This window comes from Brachyistius frenatus, unplaced genomic scaffold (assembly GCF_029030835.1).
Source record: "Brachyistius frenatus isolate BFR_SWC_R1_liver_20210118 unplaced genomic scaffold, ASM2903083v1 Contig_284, whole genome shotgun sequence".
NCBI lineage: Eukaryota > Metazoa > Chordata > Actinopteri > Embiotocidae > Brachyistius > Brachyistius frenatus.
The window spans coordinates 346,772-364,604 of NW_027210883.1; the positions used below are offsets into that span (position 1 = coordinate 346,772).

General features: G+C 46.4%; 2 protein-coding genes across 7 annotated transcripts; both read right to left on the reverse strand.

Annotated features, from left to right (window-relative positions):
* Positions 1–194: 194 nt before the first annotated feature.
* rbm14b (RNA binding motif protein 14b) lies at positions 195–10,498 on the reverse strand. 6 transcript variants are annotated; one of them, XR_011312046.1, is made up of 5 exons: positions 10,271–10,411; positions 8,494–8,846; positions 7,143–8,187; positions 3,864–6,847; positions 195–3,366 (listed from the first exon to the last, which is right to left on the reverse strand). XR_011312046.1 is itself a non-coding variant. In XM_069722294.1 (4 exons), exons 2-4 carry the CDS (start codon positions 8,840–8,842, stop codon positions 6,535–6,537), a joined length of 1,707 nt encoding a protein of 568 aa, XP_069578395.1. In that variant the 5' UTR covers positions 8,843–8,846; positions 10,418–10,498; the 3' UTR covers positions 195–6,534. The 6 variants fall into 6 exon arrangements, 3 of the variants coding, with proteins under 3 accessions (XP_069578395.1, XP_069578397.1, XP_069578394.1); XR_011312045.1 differs by having other exon boundaries at positions 195–2,506; positions 3,240–6,847; XR_011312044.1 differs by having other exon boundaries at positions 195–3,036; positions 3,240–6,847.
* A 1,212-nt stretch (positions 10,499–11,710) lies between these two features.
* ccs (copper chaperone for superoxide dismutase) lies at positions 11,711–17,235 on the reverse strand. Its single transcript, XM_069722277.1, has 8 exons — positions 17,100–17,235; positions 16,776–16,848; positions 16,123–16,260; positions 14,615–14,789; positions 14,323–14,383; positions 13,840–13,917; positions 13,576–13,679; positions 11,711–12,867 (listed from the first exon to the last, which is right to left on the reverse strand). Exons 1-8 carry the CDS (start codon positions 17,232–17,234, stop codon positions 12,708–12,710), a joined length of 924 nt encoding a protein of 307 aa, XP_069578378.1. The 5' UTR covers position 17,235; the 3' UTR covers positions 11,711–12,707.
* Positions 17,236–17,833: the final 598 nt, after the last annotated feature.

Consider the following 17,833-nt stretch of genomic DNA (forward strand, 5'->3'; position numbering starts at 1 on the left):
AGCAGCCATGAGGTGCACTGCAGACCATCTTATTCCACACATGCTAAAATTAGGCTGCAGGTAAATGCATCATAACCTATCACAGATTTATAAATATATATCAATATATATATATATATATATACAGCATCCATGATATTCTGTATTATTTGCATGCAGAAGTTAATAAAAGAGATGGAGACACTTTTATGAGAAAAAAAAAGGAATTTTTATTCATGATCATCATGCACTGAAAAAAAAATGCCTCAACATTTTAAGAAATACAGATTAAAAGGCATATTATACAGGCATACACAACCGTACAATATAATTTGTGTTTATATCAGGATTTGTCATTCACAGTAAACATGTTGACGCAGACGTTTGATTCCAACATTCATCAACTCAAAATCCTCTCTTTCATGCTTTTGTGCCGGAACAAATTTCTTTGAAAAAAAAAAAAAAAAAAAAAGAGCAGATCCGAGACGGCTACCCTCCTGAGATGACACATTATTCCGTCACCCCTCGACGTCTTTGGAAACTAGAATGATTTAGATTGTAATTAATGGAGCGTTTGGTTTAACTACACTAAAGCCTGGTCCATTAACCTACTTGAAGGAGCTCAGCTACTGACGTGACTATTTTGTGGTTAACGTTATGTACATTACCGGCGAGCTGAACTGGAACGACTGATCGCCGTCGACATGATGCCAACTGTGTGGAGGTTTGATGATGACATGTAGAAGGACAGACTTGCGGCTACTAAACACAGAAGGACAGGGGGGTGGACAAAATAACGTGAACTCCTTCGAATGCAATGCAAGCCAATACGCCATCAATACATCCAGCAGAACTGGAAAGAATTGTTGTTGTTTTTTTCCCCAAAAACTTCAAATCAACATTAATTGAACACTGTGGGCGGCTTAAAAGGTGGAAAGAATCCATGCAGGGATAGTGCATTGAACTGCATTGTATTCTGCAGGTGTGCGTATAGCGTTCCCCCCCCCCCCCCTTGTAGACGAGGTCAAATCTGATGTAAGACTACTGTTGGTGTCTTTATCCGAAAAGAAATAACGAGCATCGGTAGAGTCTGATGTCTGCAATTTATATCTGTGCTAAAAGATTCACTGTAAAGAAAAAAGCTAACTCAAAGGCAACGTGGTCTACAGGGTTCGTTGTGCTCAAACCTAAACTGGACCGGGGCTCCAGATATACACACACACACACACACACACACACACACACACACACACACACACACACAGCTGATCTCTGCTGCAGAAAAAAAAAGACGAAACCTGCGAGGATGCCGTCAAAACAACACAATAGAGATGTGTGTGTGTTCTTCAGCTGTCCAAACCACAGAATGCGGGGGGGGGGGGCTGCATGGCTGCATTCACCCAAGCATGGGAAGCTCAGACTTTACAAGCACCAGAGGAAGCCTTGAAGTAAGGAGTGTGTGTGTGTGTGTGTGTGTGTGTGTGTGTGTGTGTGTGTGTGTATGGGGGGGGGGGGGGGGGGGTGGAGCACCGTGTGGCCCGATCATGGAGGCTGAGAGCGGGAGTCAGTCGGAGCTGCGTTGTTCGTAGCAAAGCTGGTGTGCGCAGCTGCACCGAATTTCCACACTGCATGCAAATTTGCGCGGTCAAAAGATGAACTTACTGTTTGTCTTGGTGGCATATGATGCATGGCTTTTATATAAGTCTGGAAATAAATTCAATTTTTTTAAGTGGATAAAGATGAAGTGTATCCCGGATATCGACACTTCAGTCGGAGACACATTATTAGGACACACAGTATAAACACAAGATTTAGGATTGAGATTTTTAGCCCGTTTTCTCTTTTTCAACAATTGGCTCCTCCAAGATCAGGTGGATGAAGTTAAGGACAAAAAGATCCTCCAACTACCGACTCACCTTATAACCAACTCATCTATTCATTCCTCACCACCTTCTTTTTCCCCCCTTCGTTTGTTGGTTAGGCGGACAGAAGGCAGCGCCATCTTTTGTCTCGAGTCCAGCTGTCAAAGAGCAAAACGCCAGACAACTCGTCTCTGTTTGTGAGGATTAAAAAAAAGCTCTCCATCTCAGCACAGTTTAACAGGTAGTCAAAGCAACATGTCCAGCTGATCCCGGTGTCAGAGAAACAGAAACTGGCCGTACCAGAAAAGTCCTATAAAAATCCTGAGATTGGTGAGAATCTGCAGGTCAGACTGGCCTCGCACGTGGAGGCCTATCTTATAGGATGTTTCTGATTGGCACGCAGGCTGTGAGGGACCCAGAGGAAACTGTTAAAGCCTCCAGTCTGGAGGTCGGTTTATCGGTTTTGGGTGTAATTGAGCCGATAAGTTAAGATCCCTTCCAGCAGCCATTGCAGCGCAAAAACCCAGCATTCAAAAGTTTGTTTGTTTGTTTGTTTTTTAGCAAGAAAGCGACTCGTCCCACACTGAAGTCTTTCTGCGTCATGTTACCGAGTCCGGCGGCGGGCCACCACACACACACACTGTCCATTGGCAACGCCCAGGCCTCTACGGTAACAGAGGGGGAGGATGAGGGGGAGGGGAGGGGGGAGTTTGGGTCAGGTGGGTGGTTCTGGGAAGTTGAGTCCGAGCCAGAGCTATGAACCCAGATCCGAGGTGGCGGCGGCGGTGGCGGCGGAAGAAGAAGCGCTTTGTGTGTGTGTGGACGGCGGAGAGGAGAGGCGCATGGGGGACAGGAGGGCGGGGTTTGAGGTGGGGGGAGGAGGAGGAGGAGGAGGGGGAGGAGAGGGAGAGGAAGGGTGGGTGGGTGAGGGCGGCGAATACGGCGGTGAAGACTAGCGGGCAGGGGGAAGGGTGGGGGTGTGTCTGCATTTCTGCAAAGCCTCGCCAGTCAATGAACGACACCACCCGGGAAAAAAAGTTTGGTCTTTCAAACACAACACACACACACACACACACACTCTCTCTCTCTCTGATCGCACGTCACACCCTTTTATTCACTCGCTCAGGTGCCGTCAGTCGACCCCACCCTGCCCACCACCCCCGCCGAGGAGAAGCACAAGGCCGTAGGTGCGGCACTGCCAATCGCAGCATAAGAGGAGTTACGGTTTGGAGGGAGAGAAGAAGGGAGGAGGTGGTGATGGAGGGAGGGTTGGGGGGTGGGGGTGGGTGTTTGGTCAAGGCACAGTCAAAGGACGGGGGCGGCAGGTGGGGCGGAGGGAGGAGAGGTCAGTGCTTTTATGATTTTTTTTTTTTTTTTTGCTGTTGTTTTTTCATTTACCTTTAGTGGCGAAGAGAGAGAGAACGAGTTCCCACTGCGGTGGCGTCGCGCTAAAAGTCGTCCCCAAGGCTCACGCTGCCACGCTCACGCACGGCTGCACGCTGGCCGTTCCAGGTGGCACGGTGACCTAATTCAGTTGAGATAGTTAGTTCAGAGCTGGATTTGTCTGTGGGGCTTTTTTTTTTTGTGCTTTTTTTTGTGCGGCAGAGTTACAGATTATCACATGCAGGTCTGAGAGTGTAGAGTCGGACAAAGAGACACACGGAGAGGAGGGAGAATTTGGTGCAGCAGGGAGAGAGACCAGACCAGACCAGACCAGACGCACACCCATCAACAACCCCCCCCCCCCCCCCAGGAAACAGGACTGCTCCACAGATCAAAATGCACCCAGGCCATTCTATCTGTGTGCCTCTCCCCAGCTCTCAATGTCATTTCACACTGTGCATAATTTCATTTCTGCAGGATTTCCTTTTTATGGAGGCCCAAATCAAACATTTCTTACCAGCATTAAAAGTCCAAATGCATTTGGTCAAACGCAAACCCCTTTCCACGTGCATTTTTTTTTTTGGTTTGCACAGAGTTTTGAGAGGCTGGAGAGAGAAAGGAGCACCAACCCGCACTTACCCTGACCAAAGAGAGCAAAGCTGGGCCAGCATCTACACCTGTCTCCCCCCGGGTCCCCAGTCAAATGGGTCTGGTGGTCATTTTACACAAGAGAGACAGATAGTGGAGAAGAACAACATAAACAAGAAGAAAGGGGAAATGTCCAAACCCTTTTTTTTTGCTTTCTTTTACCACAGTAGTCAGCCAAACATTCTTTATTATAATAAGGTTTATAGTATACATATTCTCAATAAAAAGCATGCCGATTGTTTTTTTGTTGTTGTTTTTTTTAACTCGTCTTTTGTCTTTTCTCTAAAAAAAAAAAAAAAAAAAAAAAAAAAAAAAAAGGCAAAAAATTAAAATACTCCTCTAAAAAATACGGTCTCAAACATGGCAAACAAGACATTTCGCAAACCACATAGTTCTACAAAGGATGCAACTGGTATGTGTTTGTATATACGACACAGAAAGATTACACTGTGAGATGCAAAAAAAAAGTCACTTAACCACAAAAAAAAAAAAAAAAAAAAAAACACAGGAGGAGAAAGGGAGGATGGGGGGGGGAGGGGGGGAGATAATGAGGCAGTAAGGTGATTTCAGAGGGTCTGTCTGTGTGTGCGCATCAGACCGCTGTCAAACAGTAGTTGCAAAAAAAAAAAAACCTCTTAAGTGATTGTTTTAAGTCGTCTTGGGACTGAACGGGTCCCGAAAAAATGCCTTTACAACCACGTTCAGTTTGAGTTCGTTTCTGTATCACGACTATCCGAATGTCACAAACAATTTGTCACAAACAAACTACAAGATGCGACAACTAAATCAAAACAGACACAAATGTTTTTTTTTTGTTTTTTTTGCAGCTACAATCCAAAGCCGGTCTGGTATTTAGGAGGATACAAAAAAAGCAAAAAACAAACAAACAAACAAAAAACAAAAATATATATATATATATATATAGAAAAGCAGGGATATTTGGGGGCAACTGGAAGACACTGCCCCATCTCTCACTTCATTGGTGCTATCTCTGTCGTTTCTGCTTAAAAACCAGCGGCTGTCGGGCTCAGTTTGTGGCTTTTAAAAAAAAAAAAAAAAAACGCATGATATGAAACAAATTTACAACAGGAGTGCAAATCCAAGAGAAAGCTTCACTGCTGCGTCGCTTTCTGGATACGAAGCTCTGGAGGGCTCCTGTTATTCCCTCCACCCCCCACCCCCAACGCCCCCCCCCCTCCCACCCACTCTCTGAAATGATTAAAAAGTAATGTCAAAAGCACTTAAAATGGGAGATCCCTCCACTTAATGCACTTCACTCGAGGCTTATAGGCACATGATTGAGCTTGTCACATTTCGTCATGATTCCTAACAGGATGCGATTCAAAGATGCTTTTTTTGTAAACAGCTCGTTTCAGTAGTTACACGTGTTTTTTTTTTTTTGTTTTTTTTACCATTTACAGCTCATTATATCCCAAGGCTGACTTACAATCACATGTAAACTACACTTAAAACAAACAAAACATTTATACTATTTGTCTTTTTTTTTTTTTTTTTTAAAAGGCCTCAGAAAATGAAGGAGAACTTAATACAGAATATCGACAAGTGTCTGTCACCGAAATCTGGCTCCTCCCTCTCTAAACCGTTGACCCTGTACCCTCAACGAGGAGCAGGAACTGCTGACCGGGTGAAAAGTGTGAAACAGGATAGAATAGAATATAATCTACACTGAAATTTACTGGAAGAGGTAGGCAGCTGTAGTTAGAAAGAGAAAGAGAGGTGAAGCAGTGTCTTTCAGCGCTGTAGTTAGAATAAAGGTGGGGGAGGGATTCAGGGAAAAACATAAAATAAAAAAAATTAAAAAAAGGGGGTCAAGGAGAGATCCAAACATACATTACAGTACGTATACGTGTGCTTTACGGGGGTTTTTTGTTTTGTTTTTTCTGCAAGGCGCAGTCTTAGCTGCTGCGTTTCTGCGCTGCAAGGTCAAGAGCCCGGACGACTCACTCGTTCACGCATCACATTCGAGACAAACGACACCCCCCCCCCTCGGCTCCCCTCCCCAAAACACATCAACCTTGGCTCTGTTGGACACAATCCAATGCAGCCGGTACACAATATGTGTTAATCTGACTTCCCATCTGCTCACATTATAAATCTAAAGTCTTCAACATAAGGCAAAAAAGGTTTCAAATTAGCTGCCCGAACTGATCATCTCGGCCTAAGAAGGATGGCTGATGTCGTTTATCGTCGATTTTGGCCTTAGAAAAATCATAAACTGGGTTGCAGAAATAAAGGCATATGAAACGACCGACCGGGTCAGTCTAATACTGGCACAAGTGTGAGACTGGCATGATAAAAAAAAGCAAAACTGAGAAGCAAAGAATGCCCATACGACAGATGAGAGCCTCCCTTTCGTGGCTGCACTGTGTGCATGCAAACTGGACCAAGGTTAGCTGATCGAGTCCCTCAAAAAGCAGGTTAATAAACCAAGGAGCCCCCAGTTTAAAAACCGCAGCCCACACACAAACTCTCACACACACACACACACACACACACACACACACACACACACACACACACACACACACACACACACACATACATACAGCTGCTGTAAGGTGGTCAAGTTTGGGGTGGAGGAGGAGATGGGGGGGGGGGGGTTCAGGGCAAAGAGGGAAGGGGGGCAGAGAGCTGTGTGCGACTATCGGAAGGGGGGCTCAGGCGTGTGAAGGGAGAGTTCGGGGCGGCGGAGGATGGCCTCCTTGCGCGTGGGCGGCGGCAACGGCGGCTCATACACCCTGGGCGCAGCCATGGCGGCTGCCACTGCCGCGGCGGTGGGGACCACTGGCCTGAGGGCGTCCAGCGTGGCGACCGACTGGGCGGACATCGCGGACACGGCCGGGACCGCGGACACGGCCGACATGCCGGGGATGGCGGTCATTGTGCTCGGTGGCGGGTAGGCGTACTGGAACTGCGGGTACTGCTGCAGCTGCTGGTAGTACTCCGCGTAGTACCTACGACAGGGGAGGAAGGATGGATAGAAATAGGGAATGGGTTAGGGCAAGGAGAGGAGCGTCACGGTGGGAGGAGGGACAGCAGGGGGGCGTTTATGGCGGCGCGTGGGCGGTCACAAGAGTGCCCGAAGAGAACACGAACGATTCAATTAAGCATCCATCGACCGTTAGAAATGTACTACGAGGACGACTGAGCGTCATCAAACAAATTAAACAAACACGAGCATTCCTAAAGGCAAACGCCACTAAACGTTTCCGCGGCACTGCTGAGCTGATTGCAAAGACGACGTCCTACCTGGCCATGGGGTCCTCGGCAGCCTCCGCCGCCTCTTCGGCTGCTCGGCCGGCCGGCGTGGGGAGCAGCGGTCTGCGCGGCTTGGCCCGCTGGTAGATAAATGGCTTCATCACGGGGTCCGGTAGCAGCGACCGCCGAAGAGGACTGCGGTCCCGCTCGCCAGACTTTGCGGCGGCGGCCGCTGCCGCGGCAGCGGCCACCGTCTGCTGCTCAGCCATGACCTGCTGGCCCTGGGCGAAGTAATGCGCCTGCCTGGCAGCCTCGAACAGGGCCGTGGTCGGGTCCGCTGCTCCCATGGCGCTTATGTGAGCGTAGGCCGGTGTGGCGGCGCCGTAGATTGCCGGGGAGACGGTGTAGGCGGGGTTGACCGCGGCCGCTCCGGTTGGCATTTCTATCCCGTGACCGGCAGTCAGGTAGACGGGCTGGTTGGCCACGGCCGAGGTGTAAACTGGAGTCGAGTAGGCGGCGGCGGCCGCTGGAGACGCAGCCACCTGGCCGTAGATATTGGGCGCCATGGAGCTGTATACCTGCGTCGCGCCCGACGCAAGAGCTGCCTGATTGGCCACCGTTCCATAGAGCTGATTGGCAACATTGGCACCGTACACCTGGCTGGCGAGGGCGCCGTAAACAGCCGGATTCACGGGGTTCCCGTCAGTACGCGTGCCAGTGGTAATCCCTGTGAGAGCTGCGTACGTGGGATCGAAGGTGGAGGTGTTGTAGACTGAATTGTGCACGCTTTGTTGGACCTGCAGCGGCAGGCCGGCGGCGGCGGCAGCGGCCGCGGCCAGGACCGCCGCCTGACTCTGGTACTGCTCCAGAGAAGGCTTCCCCACTGGGCATTCTCCAGCGTAGTGGCCCTGCTTCCCACAGTTCACACACGGGATCTTCCCCGTAGGTGCCTGCTTGCTGGGCTGGACCTTTGACAGCTCTACGGACAGCGGGCGGCCCTTGAAGGAGGTGCCGTGCAGGGCCTCGATGGCCTGAAGCGCATCTTCCTTGTTTTCCATGTGAACAAAGGCGTAACCTGCGGAAGAGGAATGCCTGGCTGTCATTGAGCACAGGGACAACAATTAGGATCACAGTGGCATCGCCACAGGAAGTTACTTATTACTTCTACTACAAAATCCGAATTGCACCTAAGAAAAGCATCTTTTCTGTCTTTACAACAGGGACGTTATCTCTGGGAACTTTGAACTCTTGCATCATGGAAGACACTCCCAGCGATACAACTGGAATTGGGCTGTAAAACACATCTCTTACCTGCATAACTTCACTCTCTCCAAAGTAAAATATAATCCAACACTATTTTTTTTTAAAAACAACTCAAGATGTTTCCAGAGTCTTTGCTCACCTTTGACTTTGTCACACTCGAGAACTTTTCCAAACGTCTGGAACAGCTGCTGGAGGTCTTCGGTGGTGCACATCCCACTCAGGTTACCCACGAACACCTTGGTGGAGTGCAGCGGCCTCCCCCTCGACTCCTCCACCACCAAATTGCGGCCGCGAAACTCCCGTCCGTTGAGCTCCCGGATGGCGCGCTCGGCGGCGCCGTCGCCCTGCAGGTGCACGAAGGCGAACTGCCGCAGCACGCTGCAGCTCACCACCTGGCCGTAGGGTTCGAAGATGGCGGACAGCTCCTCCTGGGTCGTGTCCAGTGCCAGGTTGCCCACGAAGAGCTTCACTGTGTTGCTCTTGTCCATGGCGCTGGAACAGAGGAGGGAGGCGGGATAAGTGACAGGGATCAACAGCTACCGAGCCGAGCACGAAACCGTCTGACGAGGAAGTGGGAGTCGTCGCGGCGCACGGCCGACCCGGTCGACCCGGTTAGTTCGGATTAGAAAAACCTGACGCGCTCCATTTCCGCAACATGAAACTTCTGTTTGTTTTGCGCTGATAAGGCGGATAATCTGACAGACCGGAGAGCCACAGATTAAAAACACACAAATATCAGATGTAAAGACGCCGACAAGCTTTCGCTCAAATTCAAATAAAAAAAAAAAAAACTGGAACAACTTGGGAGGAAATGTTTAAACGACATTAACATACAAATTACACAATTTAAATACCGAACAGGTCCGATAACATCGGGCAGAGCTTCGTGTTTTTAATGCGCCATGTAGCTGAGGCAGTCTGAAAGGAGATTTCACATAATAACACCTCACTTGTCAGCAGGCCTTGATTACCCAGCACAGCGATGAGTCACACACTGGAGACGGACATTTTTTTTTTTTGCACCAATTCACGAGGCATTTATCGTGATGATCTTAAGCTTTTTATGAAACAACATTTTGTGTTAAAAAAAAAAAAAAAAGAAATGTGCTCAGATCTACAGGTCAAACCCAGGAGAGTTTCAAGAGGTTTGGTCAACACCTTTCCTCCCTAAAGGGCGGCGGTGAATCATTTAAAAAAAATAAAAAAAATAAATAAAAGGGCAACGACGAACATAACACCGGACATTTCAATTTGTTTGGTTTTAGGATCCAGGAAGCTGAATGAAACGTCCTTCCCTCAGAGAGATGCTGCTTCCCTGTCTCCACGCTGTGTATGTGCGATGGTACCCCGTTTACATATGGCTGCTGCTGCTGCTGCTGCATGAACGCTCACTGGGTTCATTTGAGGCATAACCAGGGGGAAGCTGGTTTTTCCTGATGACGCAGCACGACGCTGAGTCAACACATTTTCGCAGCTCGGCTCGTTAAAGTGGCAAAACAAACAAACACACACAAAAAAAAGGGGTCGAAAAAGAGTTTAAGTTGGTTGGACACCCCGGATCGTTTCAACGCGTATGTATATATATATATGTATTATTTTTTATTTTTTTTAAACCGTGAATGGGGAGATGCGTGTTGGTTCCGCTCGGTGTGTCCAAAGCGAGAACCAAAATCCAAAAGGCGGAAGAACAAAATACATAAAACACGCGCGGAGAAAGCTTTGTAAAAAAACAAAAACACGCTGGATTACAAGTCAGATGTGATAAACACGTAATTACAACACATGCCTCGCCATAAGGAGATCGATACCATGCAACGACAAGCACATTTGTACGCACAGGAATGGACACAGAGCAGCACCGAGTGACTCATGTGCAACAACAAGGTCTTAATGGTCTTTTGTCGGCGGCCACGTACCCGTCGAAAAGAACCCACTCGAGATCGGAGACGAATCGGATTTTTTTTTTTTTTTTTTTTTTTAATTACCTCCCATGCGGCTCAGATGAGAATATTACAGCAGGAGAAAAAAAAACGGAGACTGAATAAAAGGATCTACCATCTTACCTAAGCGGTGCTGTATTTCAAAATGGTAGCGCCTGCTTCCGTTTGAAACGTCGGGCATTCTGCTGGAGCGGCTGCAGGAGGGGGGGGGGAGGAGGGAGGGAGGAGGAGGGAGGGGGAGGGGTACCGCTGCTGCTGCTGCTGCTGCTGCTGCACACGGAGGATGCTCAATCCTACCAAAAGCCACTCAAGAAATGACCCACGCACACACACACGCACATGCACACAGAAAACAACCAGCTGTTTAATGTACTGCAGCCACCGGAAGAGCCCAGGCTCCAAAGCCACAGATGGGTTCGGTGCTCCAAAGGGAACCAGCAACAAGTAGAGTTGAGTTCAATTAAAGAGCTGGGTTTTTTTTTTTTTAGTTTTTTTTAAAGGTTGCTATGAAATAAATATGACACGTATGTTTAACCACAGAGGAGAAGAGCAAAATTAGTGCTAATGTGCACAAGCAAAAAAGTCATCCACTGCCGGAAATGGAAGCAGAAAAAAGTGTGGATAGTCATTGACCAAGCAAAAAATAGCAAAAGAAATGTGTAGTTTTATATTTTTATATATCATGTTCATCTCAGACAAGTGGTCACACATTAATAAAGAGGGAATTAATGGCATTTACTGACATTTACAAAATAAAAGAATCCATAAATCAAGTCCATAATGAAAGCCTTCGTTTTGCATGTGGATTTGTGGTGCCGGGCCCAGACGCAGAAATGGAAAAGGACACCCACTGAACATTTTAGGTGGGAGGAATTGAATAAAGATTATTGAGGCAGACAGACGCTCAATTTGGTAAAATCAATGCAAACTCGCACATGGTGCACGCGCCACGTCCCGATGTCGACATCGAGAAGAAAAATGGGCCGAGTGTCAGCAGGCAGCAGTTTTGAACCTTATTTGATACGTCATTGATCACACACACACACATATATATATATACACACACACACAAAAGGGGAAGTCTGGAAAACATTACATAAGTTGTCACTTCCCCTCACTGTACGGCTCTGAAGTTAGCCACAGCAGCGATTGAAGGAACTCTGCACTCGGACGCCATGTTGGAAAAACAGCTGAGCACACAGTCCTCCGAGGCCTCCCCCTCTCATTTTTTTTACCCCCTCTTGGCCTTTCACTCTGGAAGGAATTCGACTCTCCCCCCCCCACCCAGAGCTCTCGTTTAATCCCTCGTACCCGTAGCCGCTCACACCACTTTACTGATTGAACACGAACACATGGAGGCAGGAACGGGTTGAAAATGCAGCTGACGGTGCAGATTAAACTCTGTGGTTCCCAAACTTGTTTTTTTTGTCGAGTTCCCCTTAATTAAAGAGCTTTGACAGATTTTGTTCCTGGAATTTTTACACTTTTTTTTTTCTTTTCTTGTGAATTTCCTCACAAACATTTCTGTTACATGATGATAGACTGGGTATAAAAATGGACGTATTCTCTGGGGTGTGGAAAGTTAAGTGCCTTAAAGTGCGATACCACCGAGTGCCACAAGGGGCCGCCTCAAAAAAAAAAAAAAAACTCCCAACAGACTCCCATTTAAATAGCATCAACTTCTCCAAGTGTTTCCACGAGTCATTAGAGTGTCGTTCAATAACTTCTGATCAATGTTGTCATGATCCTTCGGAAAATCAGTTCACAATTAATTAGATATTAGGCCTCAGGCTGGTATGTTTGGGGGCGTGTCTTTTGATGGGCATGTCTGGGGTGCAGGCAGATTTCCAGTGTAGGTGGGCGGGGCATACCGTCCTCTGGTTCTGCCTCTAGCTCCTCCCTAGCTCCTCCAAATATGGTCACTTCCTGCCCCCCCTCCCAAAAAAAACAAAAACATTTAGATGACCAATATGCCAGACTTGAAGCTTCAAAACAGTGTTTAGCACTTCAGTGAGTGACTTGAACACAGACTTAGTTGCAGTGCAGTATTTTTTTTCTTTCTAGGAGGTTTCTATAATTAACTTTGACGCTCTCACAACAAACTGAAGGACATTTGTTCCAGCCAGGTAAAAAACGGACACATCGACTCGAACAGGCACAACTGTTAGGAACCCCGTTGACGGACATCGAGCTGATCGGAGGCGACTTTTAGTGCAGAGGAAACTAACCTCCACTGCTAGAACAATAGATTTTTTTTTTTTTTATCACAAAGACAGTTTTCAAGAAACTAAGGCCATCTCTCTTTGGTCATCTGTCCAGCTGTCTGGAAACATCTTCCTCAGTGTCTTCCTCCCTTCAGCTCCGACCTGCTTTTCACAAACGTTTTCTTCAAACCGCCGTCAGCGTCCGCGGTTCAGAGGTGCGCGGCCGGCGTCTCCGGGTTGACCTTGCGCCGACCTTTCCCTGCTATCGGCCGGTCTCGCTCCTCCCACAGCGTGACGCCGTCGCAGGCACAGATCTTTTTGTCGTTTTGGAAAAGGCCGGCTGATCGGGCAATGATCCCGCAGGCCAGCCTGATGAGGGAGGAAAAAAAATTCACCCATGAAGGACGAATCGGTTCGCACGACAAATGATTTTTTTTACATTATTTTACATTTATTCAACATTAAGGTTTATCTTGACAATAAACTATAAAAAAAAAAAAAAAAAAAAATTCCTTTTCCCTGTGACAGGTTTCTCATCTCTTGATAAGATTTCAGTCATTCATGAACCTCTTTAGCATCTTGACACTTAAGCTCAGTTCATTGCAACAACTTTTTTTTTTTTTTTAAATTGCTCGTAGTTACTGGACGTACAGTAACTACAGTTCTCTGAGTAAGTGCACTTCTTCATATTGCAAATAAGTGTGCCGTCAAAATGATTTTAAGGTCAAATAAATGTTTGTTGTAGCTTTAATGCCAGTTGCACCAATCTGCATGGTAATGTTAATGTTTCCAAAAGTTCTTGAACTCCTTTTTTATCATTTTCAAATTAGATCACTGTATACATGTAGAAATGTACTAATGACCAAGTTACATACTCTAAACAAAATAACACTTTATATAATGTACTGTAAACATCATCACCTACATTAACTACAGCCTCCAGAATTAATATCGAGCCGACGGACAATAATGTCGCAACGTGCTGTAAAATGTTCGTGTTATTTTGTCCACCTGCTGTAAACGTCGATGAATCCAGCTGGAGATGCTTTTATTTTGAAGGAGTAACAGAACACCCACCGTTCACCAGAGTTTCCCGTCTGTTTGGAGAGAGGGTGACCGCCCCGACCCAGGTCGTCCTCCGCCGCGTCCACGACCAGCGATCGACCAATCACGTCCCAGACCTGCAGCGTGGGCACCGAGGTATGTTTTAACTCTCCGTACTGCAGCCTCAGAAACATGGCTCTGTGTGTGTGTGTGTGTGTGTGTGTGTGTGTGTGTGTGTGTGTGTGTGTGTGTGTGTGTGTGTGTGTGTGTGTGTGTGTGTGTGTGTGTGTGTGTCACCTTAAGCTGATGGTCCTCCAGTCGGAAGGAGGCTCTGCCATCATCTCCCGCCACGATATTCCCCAGATCGCCTACATGCTGGAAAACAATGCCGCACGTCAAAAATGACATTTAACCACACGACACCACTACGGATCAAACTATAAACATAAATACGTGAGGAGAATACGGCGCAGACACACCAGGAAACGTAAAGAGCTTCAAGCTCTTTCGCACACTTTACTGAACATTTAGCAACCTGCAGCAGAGCGGCTCAAAATGGCTCCCGCGGGACAAATCTGGCAACCTGAGAGGGACATCGTCATGCCGACACTTTACTACATCTCAGGACCGGCTTCTTTCACAATTTATGATGCTAGGGGAGTTTTCATTTTCTGTATTTTGTGATCCTGTCACTCGAGCTGACAGTAAACTCCATTTATATGAAATGTGTGATCATATAAACAGTTGTTTTGTGAAGCTCTAAAAAAAACCAGACGGTACCCTCTCGGAGTCCTCCGGACCGCCGTGCTGTCTCCCTGAAGGGTTGTAGTGCTCGCCACAACTGCAGGAGGAGGAGAAATGGAAGTTAATCAAGCTAAAAAGGAGTTAGTTTAACAATCAGCAAGCAGAAGGTAGCTAATCGGTTTTGAGAATTTGCATTTCGGCCGATTCCTTCCGCGTCCTTTTTTTTTTTACATTTTTTTTTTTTTTTATACAGGAATTGTTTATGTGCATTTGATCAAGTGACCGAAGCCAAAGTTCATATACGACACTCTGAAACGGTGGATCCCACCTGAGGCAGTCCAGCGTGAGGTCCCCCAGTGTGTGGACGTGGAGGCCGTGGGGTCCCGGCTCCAACCCGTCGACGGTCCCGTCGATCAGGCAGCGCTCCTCCGACAGCTGCAGGAACCGCACCACCCCCTGAATGGACCCCACGCCGGCCAACATGGCCACCGCTGCACCCAGGTCTGTCACGGAGGGGAACACACGTCTTAAAGGAGCATTCACTATTCTTTTTTTTTTTTTTTTTTTTTTTAGAAAAGACTGCACTGATGTAAAAACACAGAGGAGGATTATTGTTATTAGTTATGCGTGTTGTGGTGTGTTTATCTGTGTATTTTGTGTGGAACGGGTCCAAAACAAAACTCCCTCTGGGACATTAAAGACTCTCTGGTCCGTCTGTATGTGAACACGGCACGTATCGTGATGGAAAGAAAAAAGATTGTTTCTTCTTATTTGCAAGTGACTCCGGAAAGTTTCTCATCAAGTGGTTCCGGAAGGTTTCTTTTGTTTTACTCTTATTTGCAAGTGACTCCTGGAAAGTTCTTACGACTCCCCCGTGTCCTTATCTTGTGACCTACAGCCAACTCAGTATTACCATACGAAAGCAGATACAAAGTGAATGGGGGGTGACTGTCAACTGTCACACTGTATAAAAGCTGCCCTACGGAGGAGTGACGTTGAGCACTGCTCTGCTGGACATCCTTCTTTGAGTGTACATGTATTTGCTCCTTCTTGCAAGAATAAATGTTCGATTTTGAATCCAGCCTCTGAGTCATTTTTCTAACGTATAGACGTGTGTGGATCTAATAAAGACAGGCTGCCGTTCACATGTGGAAGAGGAACGCATTAGAAATGCGTCTCAGGTGACTTGACCGTCATTATATTTGATCTGCGGGCTGAACCTAATAGTACACAGAGTTTAAAGCGAGAGCGGCAGACTGTGTTTATGTACACAGACTCCATGTAGTCGTCTGGTACGGTAACGTCAGGCGGCGACGATTCAACCGCATCACGCCGCGTTCGAGAGATTAGCTGCGCTGAACACGTGCTGCAAAACAGGCACGACGTGGTCAGAAGTGCGTTTGCAGATCACCTGGTGTGTAGATAAATAAATAAAAAATAAAAAAAGATCCCAAGTGTTGTCTTGTATCGATACACGTGACCAGGTCCAAGTGTCTCCACAAATAAAGCTGCTTTCAAACCCTGATTACGAAACCTCTTTTTCAAAAAGGTTTTGACAACAACATCCTCAAAGAATAATTATCATCGTACATTTGTGCTTCAAACAGGCAGAATTAAAATGCTGAATATCTAAAATGATATTTGGTCGCCGAAGATGAATCTCGATGCACTTTTTCTTAAAATGTATCTCTTTATGTCGAACTACTTTTTTTACATTTTTTTTTATTTCAGAAATTCTCAAATAATAAAACGTTGGATGATCGTAAGTAGTTTTCTTTCGTCTTAATAAAGCCTCCAGTCTGATAATACACGTCCGAGCAGAAGTAAAGACGTCACCTCGCTCCGACCCCCCGATGCCCTTCAGCACGGCTCTGCGTCCGGTGCTTTCTATCAGAGCCTGAACCTCCGAGCTGGACCGAGCCGACTCCACCAGAACCTCCTCCTTACCGACGTCGATGCTGAGCAGCTTCACTCCTGCAGACACGGCGACACAAACACAGAGAAATGTTCAGTGATGAGGACAGTGTGATAATAAGATTTTGTCATGAAATACAGCTCTTTCAGTTTTGCTATATTTTGTGTTTTTAATCGTCTTAAATGTGAAGATTCTGTTTTGCTTTTCTCTGATTCCGAGTTAATTCGTTTTCACCTGTTGTGGGTTTCAAAATAAAACCAACTCTTTCCTGTTTTCTCAGGTTTGTGTTTACGTTGTTTCCTGGCGCCAGTGGCAGCCTGCTGCAGCAGCTCCCCCTTAAAAGCCCCCCCCCCCCTGCTGTAGTGAAGAAATTTCCCCTCGGGGATTAATAAAGTGTATAAAAAAAAAATTTAAATTAAAAAAAAAAAATTCTGTGGTTTTTATCTGAGGTTCTTTGAGGGAGTTGTTTTGGTGATTTCACAGTTGTGCTTTTTCCAACTTCAAGGATCAGATAGCTTCTCTCAGTCCTACTGTGTGTTACACTTCTCTTACAAACCTCTCCGCGTTCCCTCACCTGGTTCCCCCTCCAGAGCAGCTCGGACTTTCTCTGCACAGCTTTCACAGGTCATCTGGACCGCAAACTCCAGCTGTGGAGGACAGATGTGGCGTTAAACACCTATATAGACATATATAGACATATATATATATATATATATATAGATATATAACTGTGGTACGTGAGCTTGGACTGTTATCTAACTGCGCAACAGGCTGACACCGACGTCAATCATTTGATCTTTTAACCACAACAGCAGCACAACAACATTTTGACAATATGCTTCAGTCGTCCCAGAACTAAACACGAGCCTAAAGGCGGAAAAGAAAATCTGCGTCGAACCTTGGTCGGTCTCTCGGAGTCCATCTTGTCGGCGCACGACGCCGCTTGGGCCAAAAAAACGGAATTTAACAGAAAACTTCCCAGTTTTCGAGAAACGGAAATAAACCTCCTGCAGTTGCTGACGGGTGCCGCCATGTTGGTGAGGTCAGAGCGACGCGAGCGCACGTTACTGCCGCCAAGCGTTGATCTCCTGTTACTGCAGCTTCCTGTCCTGATTTAAGAGGAATTACAATCGGATCTTCGGCTTTACTGAGAAATATGTGATATATTTTTCTTTATTCAAATCCTCACAAATTAGAAAATGGATCTTTTACTCAATTTAAGTAAAAGTAGCATCAATAAAATTACTTTTCCCACCAAAATGACTTAATAAACCAAAGATAAGATGAGGCCTGCAGTCGGTACATTGTTTTATATTGAAGTATGTCAATGTGGAGCTAATTTTAACCTCCCTGGTGAATTGTTGGGTATTTCTAATTTATATATAATATTTTTTTTAGCTGATCAGTGTATGTAAAAATCATAATCTGCAAAATAACTGGCAAAAATAGCACATTAATATTTGTAGAGGAGTAAAACGTCAAAGATTTGCTTGTAAAGTATGAAGTGGCATTAATTGAGACACCAAAATAAAGTCCAAGTACCTACATGTGAGGTGTAATGATAGGGAAAATGTAGTGTATCTCCAAACTGCAGAAACTTATATAAAGTTTAAGCTACTTCACATTACCTTT